This window comes from Hevea brasiliensis, chromosome 4 (genome assembly GCF_030052815.1).
Source record: "Hevea brasiliensis isolate MT/VB/25A 57/8 chromosome 4, ASM3005281v1, whole genome shotgun sequence".
Taxonomy (NCBI): Eukaryota; Viridiplantae; Streptophyta; class Magnoliopsida; order Malpighiales; family Euphorbiaceae; genus Hevea; species Hevea brasiliensis.
The window spans coordinates 29360055-29375753 of NC_079496.1; the positions used below are offsets into that span (position 1 = coordinate 29360055).

The 15699-nt window shown below is 37.9% G+C and overlaps 1 protein-coding gene across 1 annotated transcript in view; it reads left to right on the forward strand.

The window, feature by feature from the left end:
* The first annotated feature begins 323 nt into the window (after positions 1-323).
* The window catches only part of LOC131179445 (uncharacterized), an 87115-nt gene continuing 71739 nt past the window's right edge, over positions 324-15699 (forward strand). Inside the window, exon 1 of the mRNA XM_058146291.1 lies at positions 324-452. Coding sequence (XP_058002274.1) covers positions 324-452 — 129 coding nt within the window. The remainder of the gene's footprint in view (positions 453-15699) is intronic.

Consider the following 15699-nt stretch of genomic DNA (forward strand, 5'->3'; position numbering starts at 1 on the left):
GTGAAATTTGACTGTTTCGATGACTCATCAAAAGAGAATTCTAGAAACATGGTAGGGAGATCGGATAGCTAAAGATTAGTTACAAGAGATTGGATGAGTGTGAGTTGTGAGAACAGATCAGACACAGCTATAAGAGATCAGGAAAAATAATGCAATCATAAAACAAAATAAATAATTAATTTTGAATAAACAAAACTTCATTTTATTTCCAAAAGGTCAGATTGCATCATTTGGGCGATCTCTCAAGATCAATAATTACAAATTTTCCTTAACTACATTTTACATATCTTGCTCCTATGGTTCGAACCACTCCTAATTCCAAGATGCCGTTTAAGAGATACATGGAGATTAAGAGGGTAGCTCTTGTCAATTATGGAAAAGACTATGGGAAGCTCGGTGTCTTCGTCAATGTCATCGACCAGAACCGAGCTACAATCGGGATCCCTGATGTGGTTAGGAGCCAAATGAACTTCAAGAGGCCGTCACTGATATCAAGATTGAAATTAGTGGTCCCCTTGTCAGAGATCGGTCTGTAGTCCATACCTGTAAACCGATCCAAGATAAACACGGTAGTCAATTTCGACCTGGATAAGTCAATTAGTCCAGTTCCCTCACCGTCATTAGACGATGCCCTCATAAGTCTCAGGTCACTATAATAATCCATTTTCAGATGATGGGCAAGGAAAACATTCAAAAAAAAGATCAAAGTGGTTGTCGTGAGGAGAATTCTTGCCGAAAAAATCAAAAGCAGAAAAGTGAAACATTAGTAATTCACCGGAATGTGAGTGTGTAAAGGACAAAATTCCTCTGCATATATATAGGGCCTCATTGTGGGCAGAACTCGACGCGGTTCATCAGTAATCAAAGAATTAATTGCTTTAGGAGATGAGAATGGGATCAGAAATTAAGATCAGGAAGAAGAAAGATCAGACGCAGAAAGAGCCGAATCGAGAGATCGAAATAAGAGGTCTCAGGTCTACCAACTATAAAAGAGATCGGCTAAACTGAGAAATGACCTATATGTTAGTAGTATGTCCTAGAGCATATCATTTAGTATGTATCTTGTACATGTTTTTATTAATAAAAGGCATTTCCATTTTTCCATTTACATAATATATTTATGTATCATAGAAAAGGTCCATTGATATTTTGTTAGAAATTCTATTCTTAAGTTGTTAAGAATATGAGTGACAGTATTTTCAGCACCAAGTATCATAAATAGGTTCACAATCGAGGATACTTCATAATAAGGACATGACTTATCCAAAAAGATTGTATTTATGTTTGTTCCCAAGTTATTTATATGAGATATAAATAAGATAGAATGGTGAGTCTCATGCCATATAACAAACATGATAGGCACTTATACATGATAAGTAGGCCGATCCAGTGACACTTATGACAAGCACATGGAGTTTACTCTTGTCAATGTATTGTCATAAATCATATCAGTGCATATAATCTTTAGACCTGAGATAGCACAGTTATCTTGTAAATAGGTGGTTTGAGTTTGATACTGTTGTCATACTTGTACTGTGTATGAGTATATAGGTGTAACACCTCTCAGTCATGTTAGTAGTATGCCCTAGAGCATATCATTTAGTATGTATCTTATACATATTTTTATTAATAAAAGGCATTTCCACTTTTCTGTTTACATAATATATTTATGTGTAATAGAAAAGGTCCATTGATATTTTGTTGGAAATATTATTCTTAAGTTGTTAAGAATATGAGTGACAATATTTCTAGCACAAAGTATCATAAATAGGTTCACAATCGAGGATACTTCATAATAAGGACATGACTTATCCAGAAAGATTGTATTCATATTTGTTACCAAGTTATTTATATGAGATATAAATAAGATGGAATGGTGAGTCTCATGCCATATGACAAACATGATCGGCACTTATAAATGATAAGTAGGCTGAACCAGTGACACTTATAACAAGCACATGGAGTTTACTCTTGTCAATGTTTTGTCATAAATCATATCAGTGCATATAATCTTTAGACCTGAGATAACACAGTTATCTTGTATATAGGTAGTTTGAGTTTGATATTGCTTTCATACTTATACTATGTATGGGTATATGGGCAACTATTGGCTCCTACTAGTTATATATGGAGGTAGGTGTTGATCAAGATGGAATCTATTCTTCTAAGTAAATAGGGATAAAATCCTATGTTCATTTAATTGTTCTTGATGTTTCAAGTTCCTAGCCAGGACAGATAGATTTATTCAGAAAAGAGTTTCTGATGAGAAAATCTTTTTAATCAAGTACTGGAATTAAAAGAGAACATAATATTCATAGCAAATGGAGTTTGACATAAACCATGACTCCAGCATGAGTTGTGTGACACCCCTTACCCGTGTACAGTATACCCGAGTAAGTAATGCTACACGGTGTACCGGCACACTCTAATATACCTTAATTAATTTATATCATGCCTTTGAATATAATTTATGAAACATACTTTATTTAAGCCATTTATCGAAAATATTATTTATTTGAGGTTCCGAAAATTTTAAAGAAAATCCGGCGGAGTACCGGCTAAAAATGGAGAAAACAGTTCTTCGGAACCTGTTAAAAACACTTCCAAATAATTTTCCAAACAATCCCAACTTCAATTCATTAACAAAGTCTCAATATCAAGATCTCAACAACATTTCAATTTCAGTTCTCAATCGTCATTTCTCAGGGTACTCATATGTATAAACAACAAATAAATACTCAAATTACTTCCATACATAACCATAAATCTTCATTATTTACATGAACTTCAAAATACATTACACAAGTTTAATTACATATAAGAAAATCAAAATTTAATACAGAATGCCAAAATGGCACCTAGTGTCCTACCAATGCACTGCAGAAGTTGAGGTGACACGGACACTGTGCAGAACTGCAGGATGGACTCACCCAGTCTGCGGTCTACTGGGCTCACGATCTGTATCTCCAGTACCTACGCGTGGCAAAAGCAACGCGCTAAGCAATAATGCTTAGTGGTGCAATAATATAATAAAAGAAAATAGCAGAAAGTAAGTATGTATAGAATGTGTATGATTTCTTTATTTGGTATTGGTATATCTATTATTTCATTAACTTTGCCCACTTTTATTCATTTGGTTGCCCAAGTAACCTACACTAGACCACTGGACTGGATAAACGGGTAAACTGGCACTGGGTATCGAGTACCTCGGGCCGTCACACCATCCGTCACATATGCATCTCCCGGTGTGCAGTAATGACTAACAAGTCAGAATAATATCAGGCACAAGGCCAAGTCTAAATGCAAGGTCAGAATGGCTAAAAGCCATAAAATCACAGAATGGCATATTGCCATGTGCAGTGTTGCTAACTGAACCCTATTGGCATGCCAAACTATCCAAACCAATCTTGTTAGGTATACTAGGGCATTTGAAACCTTTAAATTCTTCAATTTGTGAATTTCAAGTTTTTGGTGTCACTATTCACCTCATTGGTCAACAAAAATGTTGACTTTTAGGTAGAAAATATGTACATTGACTTTGGCACTCCCAATATACCACATTTGGCATTCAAAACTTGTTGGCATTAAGCATTTATACCATTTCAAAGTTTAAACCAAGGGAAACAGAATTTTTAGTTTTTGTAGCTCAACTTTACTGTTCCATTGGACACTGTTGGAGTGGGAATTTGAAGAAATGGCAAACATGAAAGTTGTTCCTTATTTTGTCTAGTTGAATTTCCTTTTTTGAATCACTCCATTTGGAGTTTTTTACCTCTAGATATGGTCCAAAAACCACAGCTGGCCGGATTGCCAATCTGCAGAATTGACCATATCTACAGTAACATGAACAGTAAATGGAATCACTTGGTTGGATGGGTTCTGGCCATAATTTGGGGTAGGTTATTTCATGAAAGTTGTTTTTCTATGCCTTAACTTGTTGCTGTAAAACTTTCAGGTCAATTGACCACATCTACAGTGAGTTATGGCCAAATGAACAGTTACTGTTCATTTGGTCATTCTGCAGAATCAGTTGTAGGGTATCAGGATTGGGGCCAACTTTTGGTCCTCTTGCTTTGGTCTTTTGGGCATGGTTTCTTCAGCAAAAATGTGCCATTATAAGCCTAGTTTCATGTCCAATTGGCCAAACACCAATTGGACCTACACAGCCAAAGTTATGGCTGTCTATGTGGACTGAAATTTCAGTCATCATTCTGCACCCTCTAGGCAGCACACTCATTCCCTTTGCCACGCTTTATTTCAGTCCCAATTAAGGTCAAATTCCTTCAAATGGTCACTAATTGACCATTAGGATGTTCTTTAACAATTTCATAAGCCAAGCCAATTTTCACTCCCCAAAACCCTAGCTTCACATTATAATTTCTACAAGATGTCTTAGTTAGCATACCAATTCATCATCCATATATATATATATCCTAAACATCATTTTTAGTCCACTCTAAGACCAACAAAACACTTATTCCTATACCTTCAATAGGGCTGCCGAATTCTCTAATGGACATACACATGAGTTTGGTTCATTTCATTCACAAATACTTGTTGGTTTCAAGTCCCTAACATAGAAAATAAAAGTTTTAAGTAGATAGGTGCACTAACCTCTTGTAGGCAGATTTTTCCCAACCCAAAACTTCACTTTCCTTCACTTCCTAGGCTGCCAAACACTCTTCCAACATGAGTGGACAACTTTTAATGAAAGGGGTTTAGGGTTTATGGTGAAAAGAAGGGAGAAAGTAAGCTTTGATTGAAATTGTCAATGGAGGTTGGCTATGGGCAAGGGTTTCGGCTGGAATGGGAAAGAGATGGCTGCTGGTTTTTTTCTTTATTTCTTGGTCTCAATTATCTCTTTTATTAGTTAGTCAAATGGTTACTTAATTATGATTGGTTATAGTTTTCTTAATGACATCACCATGATGTCATAAATAAACCTTTTCCTCTTTTTCTTTTCTTTCCTCCACTACTCATTTTCAATTTAATTTCTAGTATTTTTTATTCATATTTTATGTCATATTAATTATTTACTCAACTGGACAAGTCGGCCAAAAATCACCTCTGAAGGCGAAATGACCAAAATGCCCTCCGTTTGGCTTAACGGGTCAAAATTGGCTATACCAATTGAAAAATTTTTCTAGGTATTTTCTTGGCATTCTAATGCCATGGGAACCTCAATAACCCTTCTCTGGAGTCCCAAAAATTATTTTATAATTTTTCCCCCGAGTCTAGGGCTCCTCGTTGCGAGAACCGCAACTTCTCTCTTATTACCCATCGCTTGGGCACCGGCTCATTTGACTTGGTTGTATTTTATTTCTAAAATTTTTACTAAATTTTTTTCATTAATATTTGAGTTAATTATGGTTCCTGACTTTAGTTTAAATATTTTTCCGGATGTTCTAGCTGTCCGGACCGACACCGGTGACTGGAACAGTAGAATGTACAGAGTTGCTACCAGGAGGGTGTTACAACTCTTCCCCTCTAATTTAAATTTCGTCCTCGAAATTTACCTGATGCAAACAGTTGAGGGAACTGTTGCCTCATCATCTCTTCACTTTCCCAAGTTGCCTCCTCAGTGTTGTGGTGCCTCCAAAGCACTTTCACCAGTGGAATCTGCTTGTTCATCAATTCTTTTACTTCCCGAGCTAGGATCCGTAGAGGTTCTTCTTCATAAGTCAAATCCGGTTGTATTTCAATTTCTTCTCTGGAGATGACATGTGAAGGGTCTGAGCGGTATCTTATGAGCATGGACACGTGGAACACATTGTGGATCTTGTCCAGCTCTGGTGGTAAAGCTAGCCTATAGGCCACTGGACCCACACGTTCAATGACTTCATATGGGCCAATGAACCTAGGGCTTAACTTACCTTTTCTTCCAAACATTAACACTTTCTTCCACAGTGACACCTTGAGGAACACTTTGTCGCCAACCACATATTCTATTTCTTTTCTCTTCAGGTCGGCATAAGATTTCTGTCTGTCCGAGGCAACCTTCAAGTTGGCTTTGATTAGTTTCACTTTCTCCTCAGTCTGTTTCACCAGGTCTGGCCCTACCAGTTTGTCTTCGCCCAATTCAGTCCAGCACACTAGAGTTCTACATTTTCTCCCATACAGTGCTTCATACGGGGCCATTTGGATGCTAGCTTGGTAGCTATTGTTGTATGCAAATTCTGCCAGTGGGAGGTATCTATCCCAACTTCCCCCAAACTCAATGATACAACTTCTCAGCATATCCTCAAGGACCTGACAAGTATTTCACGTTATTGTTATCATTTTAATTCAATATTTGTATCAATTTCATTGGTTTCAATTGTTTACCTGGATTACTCTTTCTGATTGCCCATCTGTCTGAGGATGGAAAGCTGTGCTGAAATGGAGTTGTGTACCCAAGGATTCATGCAACTTCTTCCAAAATCTCGATGTAAACCTTGGGTCTCGATCAGATATGATGGAAAGTGGAATTCCATGCAGTCTAACTATCTCAGCGATATACACCGCTAACTTCTCCGGTGAGTAGTCACCCTAATCGCGAAAGTGTGCTGACTTTGTCAATCTATCAACTATCACCCATGCTGCATCATGTTTCTTCTGGGTGAGAGGTAGACCACTTACAAAATCCATGGTGACCCGATCCCATTTCCATTCAGGTATGCGTATAGGCTGTAGCAAACCTGATGGAACTTGATGTTCTGCCTTGACTTGCTGACATGTCAAGCATTTAGTCATATAGTCAGCTATGTCCCTCTTCATACCAGGCCACCAATACTGGAGCTTCAAATCATGATACATCTTTGTACTTCCTGGGTGCATAGCATATACACTGGTGTGTGCCTCTTTTAGAATACTGACTTTCAATTCCCCATTATCTGGTACACACAGTCTTCCTTTATGTACTGAGACACCCATCCGCTTTCACTTCATGGTCGATTGCTTTTCCCTCCGGGATTTTGCTCATAATAGCCAAGAACTTTTCATCCGCTTTTGCCCATCTAAAATCTGCTGTAGTGTTTGGCCTCACTTGCAACTCACCAAAATAGCTCCATCTCGAATCAAAGATAGACGGGCATTCAATGATCTCAAGGTGTCATGGATTTTCTGCTCAAAGCATCAAGAACTACATTTGCCTTCCCGTGATGGTAGTCAATTATACAATAATCCTTCAGAACTCAATCCATCGCCTGTCTAAGGTTGAGCTCCTTCAGGTTGGCAAGTATTTGTGCTTTTGTGGTCCGTGTAAATGTAGCACTTTTCCCCATACAAGTAATGCCTCCATATCTTTAGTGCGAAGATAATTGCTGCAAGTTCTAGATCATGGGTAGGGTAGTTCTGTTCATGTGGCCTTAGCTGCCTGGAAGCATAAGTGACCACCTTCCCCTCTTGCATCAATACACACCCTAACCCATTATGTGAGGCATCACTGTAGACCACAAAGTCCTTTCCTGACACTGGCTGTGTTAACACTGGTGCCTCTGTCAACATAGCCTTCAACTTCTCAAAACTGGTCTGACACTTGTCATTCCAGTCAAATCTGACATTCTTGTGTAACAACTTGGTCATTGGAGCAACTATTAGGGAAAATCCCTTCACAAATCTTCTGTAATACCCAGCTAGCCCCAAGAAGCTTATGACCTCAGTTGTATTCCTGAGAGGCTTCCATTCCATCACTGCTTCTATTTTCTTGGGATCCACCCTAATCCCATCAGCTGACACTATGTGTCCAAGGAATGCAATTTCATTCAGCCAAAAGTCACACTTGGACAACTTAGCATACAGTTCCTTTTCTCTCAGGGTTTGCAGAACAATCCTCAAATGCTCATCATGTTCTTCCCTGGTCTTGGAATACACCAGAATATCATCAATAAAGACCACTACGAACCGATCTAAGTATGGGTGGAAGATACGGTTCATAAGGTCCATGAATGCCGCTGGTGCATTTGTTAGGCCAAAGGGCATCACCAGAAACTCATAATGCCCGTACCGGGTCCTGAATGCAGTCTTTGGCACATCTACATCCTTCACCCTCAACTGATGATACCCTGATCTGAGATCAATCTTAGAAAATACTCCTGCTCCCTTCAACTGATCAAACAGATCATCAATTCTAGGCAACGGGTATTTGTTTTTCACAGTCACTTTATTCAATCGCCAGAATCGATGCATAGTCTCAAAGTCCCATCCTTCTTTTTCACAACAACTTTGGAGCTCCCCATGGTGACACACTGGGCGTATGAATCCCTTATCAAGCAACTCTTGCAACCGAAGTTTTCAACTCCTCAATTCGATGGGTGCCATCCTATAAGGAGCAATGGAAATGGGTGTTGTACCGCAGTTGTCTCAATAGCAAATTCAACTTCCCTTCGGTGGCAAACCAGAAACTCTTCAGAAATACCTGGGAAGTCTCTTACTGTGGGTATATCACTCAGGTTTGGCTTAGCCTGCCTAGTATCCACCACATGTGCTAGGTAGGCTTCACAGCCTTTTCTCATCATTCTTCTTGCAACTGTGGCTGAGATGACATTGGATAAGAAATCTGTCCTTTCCCCCACAACTGTGATCTCATTACCCTCAGAAGTTTTCAAAGAAATCCTCTTCAGTTTATAATCAACTATTGCCTGATGACGTGACAACCAATCCATTCCCAAAATCACGTCAAACTCGTGGAAGGGCAACTCAATCAGGTCCGCCAAGAATTCATACCCTGAATCCTTAACGCAACCCTTGTATACCTCATTCACCACTACATCAGAACCCAATGGATTAGTGACCGAATGTCTTGGTCACTCTCCCTACTAGTATCCCCTTTCTACGGGTAGGTTGATGCAGATGTATGAATGAGTGGATCCTGGATCCACCAATGCATGCACAGGTGTAGTGTAGAGGGAGAATGTACCCCTGATGACGTCCGGGGCATCTTGCTCCTCCTGAGCTCTCAGGGCATAATTTCTGGCAGGTGATCCATTATCCGCCTCTCTGCCGCCTGATTCGTGCCTCTGTGATGGTCCTATCGCGTCGATTTGCGATTTTTACCTCTTTGTGGTGCGAGAGCAGTGTCATGCTTGTGTTGGAGCAACAGTAGTAGTTCTGCGGGCGCTTCACCGGTGATGCTCTGTCGACCCACATCTTAAGCAAGCACCAGTTACTCTCCAACATTCCCCCTTGTTCCATTTCAGACAGTGTGGACATGCAGAAGATGTTGGGGCTGGTCCCCTGAACCCCATCCCTGGAGAGCTGCCCACTGATGGTGTGGACTGACCTCTCCTAGGGGTGAACTGTGGCCTGGGCCCGGTGACCACGACCTTGTGGCTGACCTGAACTCTATACAGATGGACCTCTGAACTTCTTCCCAGGTGCAGGAGATGAGCTAGACTGACCCGGGCCCCTCTTCTGCTGTCTATCCCTTCTGGTCTGCTCACTGATTCTTACTTTTTCAACCTTTATTGCAGCTTCCACTAACTTGGTAAATTCTGTGATTCCCAAGGCAGTGAGCTGGATCTTTATGTTGTCATTTAGTCCCTCTTCAAATCTCTTGCACCTTTCAGCTTCATTAGGGACTATCTCCCTTCCATAGCGGCTCAATCAAACAAATTCTTTCTCATATTCTGCCACTGACAGCTGTCTCTGCCTCAAGTTAATAAACTCTCTTCTTCTCTCTTCCAGGTATACAGTACCCACATATTTCTTCTTGAATTCGGAGAGAAAGAAGTCCCAAGTTACAGCTTCTGGCTGCACTTCACTGGACACAGTATCCCTCCATTCGTAGGCATCATCTTGCAACAGGGATATGGTAGCTTCCAGGTTTTGCTCTGGAGTGCAGTGGAGTTGTTTTAGAACTCTGCCCATTCTGTTCAACCAATTTTCGGCTGCAACAGAGTCATCTTCTCTCTTACCATAAAAGTCCACTGCTCCATACTTCCTTAGCCTTTCCAAGTGTGATTTCTGCTGTGGAACTGGTGGTGGTGGTGGTGGTGGTGCTGGCATTACCCCGGCCATTTGTCTAAAGAAGTCGGCCATTTGCTGGAACATGGCCTGTGGAGGCTGAGCAGGCTCTGCTTGAGCTGGTGGAGTAGGTTCTCCCCTACCCCGGTCTCACCGCTGCAGTGGAGCACGACTCTCCACTTCCTCCTCATTGCTCTGTGATGAAGGGTCCATATCCTATTCAAAATAAGAAAAAACAAACAGATCTGCATTAGTGTCACCTCGACTCTTACAAATGCAATGCATGGTATGGACTCAATCTAGGCCCAGAAACGCCTAAACCGTGCTCTGATACCACTAAATATGACACCCCTTACCCGTGTACAGTATACCCGAGTAAGTAATGCCACACGGTGTACCGGCACACTCTAATATACCTTAATTAATTTATATCATGCCTTTGAATATAATTTATGAAACATACTTTATTTAAGCCATTTATCGAAAATATTATTTATTTGAGGTTCCGAAAATTTTAAAGAAAATCCGGCGGAGTACCGGCTAAAAATGGAGAAAACAGTTCTTCAGAACCTGTTAAAAACACTTCCAAATAATTTTCCAAACAATCCCAACTTCAATTCATTAACAAAGTCTCAATATCAAGATCTCAACAACATTTCAATTTCAGTTCTTAATCGTCATTTCTCAGGGTACTCATATGTATAAACAACAAATAAATACTCAAATTACTTCCATACATAACCATAAATCTTCATTATTTACATGAACTTCAAAATACATTACGCAAGTTTAATTACATATGAGAAAATCAAAATTTAATACAGAATGCCAAAATGACACCTAGTGTCCTACCAATGCACTGCAGAAGTTGAGGTGACACGGACACTGTGCAGAACTACAGGATGGACTCACCCAGTCTGCGGTCTACTGGGCTCACGATCTGTATCTCCAGTACCTACGCGTGGCAAAAGCAACGCGCTAAGCAATAATGCTTAGTGGTGCAATAATATAATTAAAGAAAATAGCAGAAAGTATAGAATGTGTATGATTTCTTTATTTGGTATTGGTATATCTATTATTTCATTAACTTTGCCCACTTTTATTCATTTGGTTGCCCAAGTAACCTACACTAGACGACTGGACTAGATAAACGGGTAAACTGGCACTGGGTATCGAGTACCTCGGGCCGTCACACCATCCGTCACATATGCATCTCCCGGTGTGCAACAGAACAGCTAACAAGCAGTAAATAATATCAGGCACAAGGCCAAGTCTCAATGCAAGGTCAGAATGGCTAAAAGCCATAAAATTACAGAATGGCATATTGCCATGTGCAGTACTGCTAACTGAACCCTATTGGCATGCCAAACTATCCAAACCAATCTTGTTAGGTATGCTAGGGCATTTGAAACCTTTAAATTCTTCAATTTGTGAATTTCAAGTTTTTGGTGTCACTATTCACCTCATTGGTCAACAAAAATGTTGACTTTTGGGTAGAAAATATGTACATTGACTTTGGCACTCCCAATATACCACATTTGGCATTCAAAACTTGTTGGCATTAAGCATTTATACCATTTCAAAGTTTAAACCAAGGGAAACAGAATTTTCAGTTTTTGTAGCTCAACTTTACTGTTCCATTGGCCACTGTTGGAGTGGGAATTTGAAGAAATGGCAAACATGAAAGTTGTTCCTTATTTTGTCTAATTGAATTTCCTTTTTTGAATCACTCCATTTGGAGTTTTGTACCTCTAGATATGGTCCAAAAACCACAGCTGGCCGGATTGCCAATCTGCAGAATTGACCATATATATAGTAACATGAACAGTAACTAGAATCACTTGGTTGGATGGGTTCTGGCCATAATTTGAGGTAGGTTCCTTCATGAAAGTTGTTTTTCTATGTCTTAACTTGTTTCTGTAAAAATTTCAGGTCAATTGACCACATCTATAGTGAGTTATGGCCAAATGAACAGTTACTATTCATTTGGTCATTCTGCAGAATCAGTTGCAGGGTATCCGGATTGGGGCCATCTTTTGGTCCTCTTGCTTTGGTATTTTGGGCATGGTTTCTTCAGCAAAAATGTGCCATTATAAGCCTAGTTTCATGTCCAATTGGCCAAACACAAATTGGACCTACACAGCCAAAGTTATGGCTGTCTAAGTCGACTGAAATTTCAGTCATCATTCTCCACCCTCTAGGCAGCACACTCATTCCCTTTGTCATGCTTTATTTCAGTCCCAATTAAGGTCAAATTCCTTCAAATGGTCACTAATTGACCATTAGGATGTTCTTTAACAATTTCATAAGCCAAGTTAATTTCACTCCCCAAAACCCTAGCTTCACATTATAATTTCTACAAGATGCCTTAGTTAGCATACCAATTCATCATCCATATATATATATATATATATATATATATCCTAAACATCATTTTTAGTCCACTCTAAGACCAACAAAACACTTATTCCTATACCTTCAATAGGGCTGCCGAATTCTCTAATGGACATACACATGAGTTTGGTTCATTTCATTCACAAATACTTGTTGGTTTCAAGTCCCTAACATAGAAAATAAAAGTTTTAAGTAGATAGGTGCACTAACCTCTTGTAGGCAGATTTTTCCCAACCCAAAACTTCACTTTCCTTCACTTCCTAGGCTACCAAACACTCTTCCAACATGAGTGGACAACTTTTAATGAAAGGGGTTTAGGGTTTATGGTGAAAAGAAGGGAGAAAGTAAGCTTTGATTGAAATTGTCAATGGAGGTTGGCTATGGGCAAGGGTTTCGGCTAGAATGGGAAAGAGATGGCTGCTGGTTTTTTTCTTTATTTCTTGGTCTCAATTATCTCTTTTATTAGTTAGTCAAATGGTTACTTAATTATGATTGGTTATAGTTTTCTTAATGACATCACCATGATGTCATAAATAAACCTTTTCCTCTTTTTCTTTTCTTTCCTCCACTACTCATTTTCAATTTAATTTCTAGTATTTTTTATTCATATTTTATGTCATATTAATTATTTACTCAACTGGACAAGTCGGCCAAAAATCACCTCTGAAGGCGAAATGACCAAAATGCCCTCCGTTTGGCTTAACGAGTCAAAATTGGCTGTACCGATTGAAAAATTTTTCTAGGTATTTTCTTGGTATTCTAATTCCATGGGAACCTCAATAACCCTTCTCTGGAGTCCCAAAATTTATTTTATAATTTTCCCCCGGGTCTAGGGCTCCTCGTTGCGAGAACCGCAACTTCCCTCTGATTACCCATTGCTTGGGCACCGGCTCATTTGACTTGGTTGTATTTTATTTCTAAAATTTTTACTAAATTTTTCTTATTAATATTTGAGTTAATTATGGTTCCTGACTTTAGTTTAAATATTTTTCTGGACGTTCTAGCTATCCGAACCGACACCGGTCATCGGAACAGTAGAATGTACGGAGTTGCTAACGGGAGGGTGTTACAAGTTGGGATTTTAATCAAGAACTGGAATTAAAAGAGAACATAATATTCATAGCAAATGGAGTTTGACATAAACCATGACTCCAGCTTGAGTTGGGATTTTGTAACAGAGAGATTATAGTGCATGGTAACATATGATTATAGGTTCATTTAAGGTAAACCTTATTACTAATTGGGTGGCCATGGCATGCTATGCTAGGTGTTAACCATGGTCTATGAGGTTCATAAAATGATTTAGAGAAATCATTTATGGTAAGAAAGAGTTCTGATGATATTAAGAGTTGATATCATGTCTCATTGCCAATTAGTAATGAGCCTAGTAAGTCAAACACATACACAAGTTATCACCTTTTTAAATATGATTTAATTAATTAATTAAAGAGTTTAATTGATTAATTAAATAAGTTTGGTTTGCAATTAAATTGCAAAGTCCCTAGCATGACTTGAAACCAAATCTAGATTATTGAATGTGTAATATAAATTAAATTTATATTTAAAGTGTTTAAATATGAATTTAATTAATGAGAAATTAATTAATAGAGATTAATTAATTTATTTATATTTGATATAAATTAATTAGAAGAAGAGAAATAATTATTTTGGTTTAAGAACTCAAAATTAAGACACAGGGGCATTTTGGTCATTTCACAGTGTGACACGTGGCACCATGAGATGGTGACACATGGGATTACACATAAGCTTGCCAAATGTTTTTTAATCATGTAAGATGATTAAAATCAAGATTAAATATAGGTTTGACACTTGGCACAATGTGATTGGGTCACTTAAACCTAGAGCTAATCAAAGGGTGACATGTGGCAAGGGTTTAATGTGTTAACCTAGCTATTTAAGTGTGGTTATGAAAAGAAAAGCAACCAGCAGCCACTCCACTCCTTTGTCACGCCATTTTGAGGCTTTTCATCTATTCTTCTTCATCTCTCATCAATTCAAAGAGATTAGCCATCAATCTCTTGAATTAAGAACACTAGAAATTGTTTTCTAGTGTCCTGTTTACATCTCTAATCTCTTAAAAGGAAGAACTTGAATTTCTAATTAATATAAAAAGCTTTAGAAGCTATTCAAGGGCTGCCATAGGTGTTCTTGGTGTGGACAAGCTAGAGGGACAACATCTGGTGTCCTGAAGACGAATCTCAAAGGCGCAGACACGCTGCAGTGCATTAAGAGGTTAGAGTAATCGTTCTTGATTTAATCTAGGGTTCTAAAATTAATCTGATTAATTTTAAAATCTTAAATGGCAAATATAGATCCAAAAACATATTAAAAGAGTTTTAATATGTTGTTTATCATTGAAATCAAATAGATAAAAATAAATCTTGCATGGTGCATGCGACCCTAGGTGAAAATTTTTGAATTCAATAGTATAAACTTGTGTTTTTCATGCTTCCGATCCTTCAATTGGTATCAGAGCCACTATATTTGCCATTTAGATTGTTGATTATATGATTTAATTGTGTGTTTGATCATGAGATCAAAAGATCATTGCTGGTTGCAAAGCAAGGTGGCGGCATATTTAAAAAAAAACACCATCAATGGTGCGCATGGTTTGGCTACCATGGGTGGTTCAAGGTTTGGCTTTTAATTCTGCAATTGTTGTATGATCTAAGGCCTATTCTTTGACTAATTAAAGTGTTTAATTAGTAATTTTAATCATACAATTAAATTATGATTCAAATCAGAATTTTAAAAATTGTTTGAATGTGATTCAAATCTGAATTTTAAAAGTTGTTTGAATGTGATTCAAATCTAAATTTTTAAAGTTGTTTGAATCATATTTAAATCTGATTTTTTAAAATTGATTGAATAAAATTCAGATCTGATTTTTTAAAAAATGTTTGAATGTGATTTAAATTTGATTTTTTAAAAAATGTTTGAATGTGATTCAAATATGAATTTTTAAAGTTGTTTGAATGTGATTCAAATCTGAATTTTTAAATTTGCTTGAATGAGATTCAAATCTGAATTTTTAAATTTATTTGAATCATATTCAAATTTGGATTTTTAAGTTGAATATGAGATATTCAATTTAATTTAAGTATGTATGTTTTATTTAATTGCTAAATAGTGATATGCATAATGGATGATCATGGACTATAAAAGACAAATGTGATTGGATTTATTTCCTTTATGTTTCTTTGGGATTGTAAATTAATTAATTTATTTTAATTTATTTTGGGCATGTATTATTAAGTTTGTAATAATTTTTGGGTTGTAATTTCATTTATTTAAGTTCTTGTAAATTCGCCTTGACTTAGAAGCATTACACATTTCTGAGGA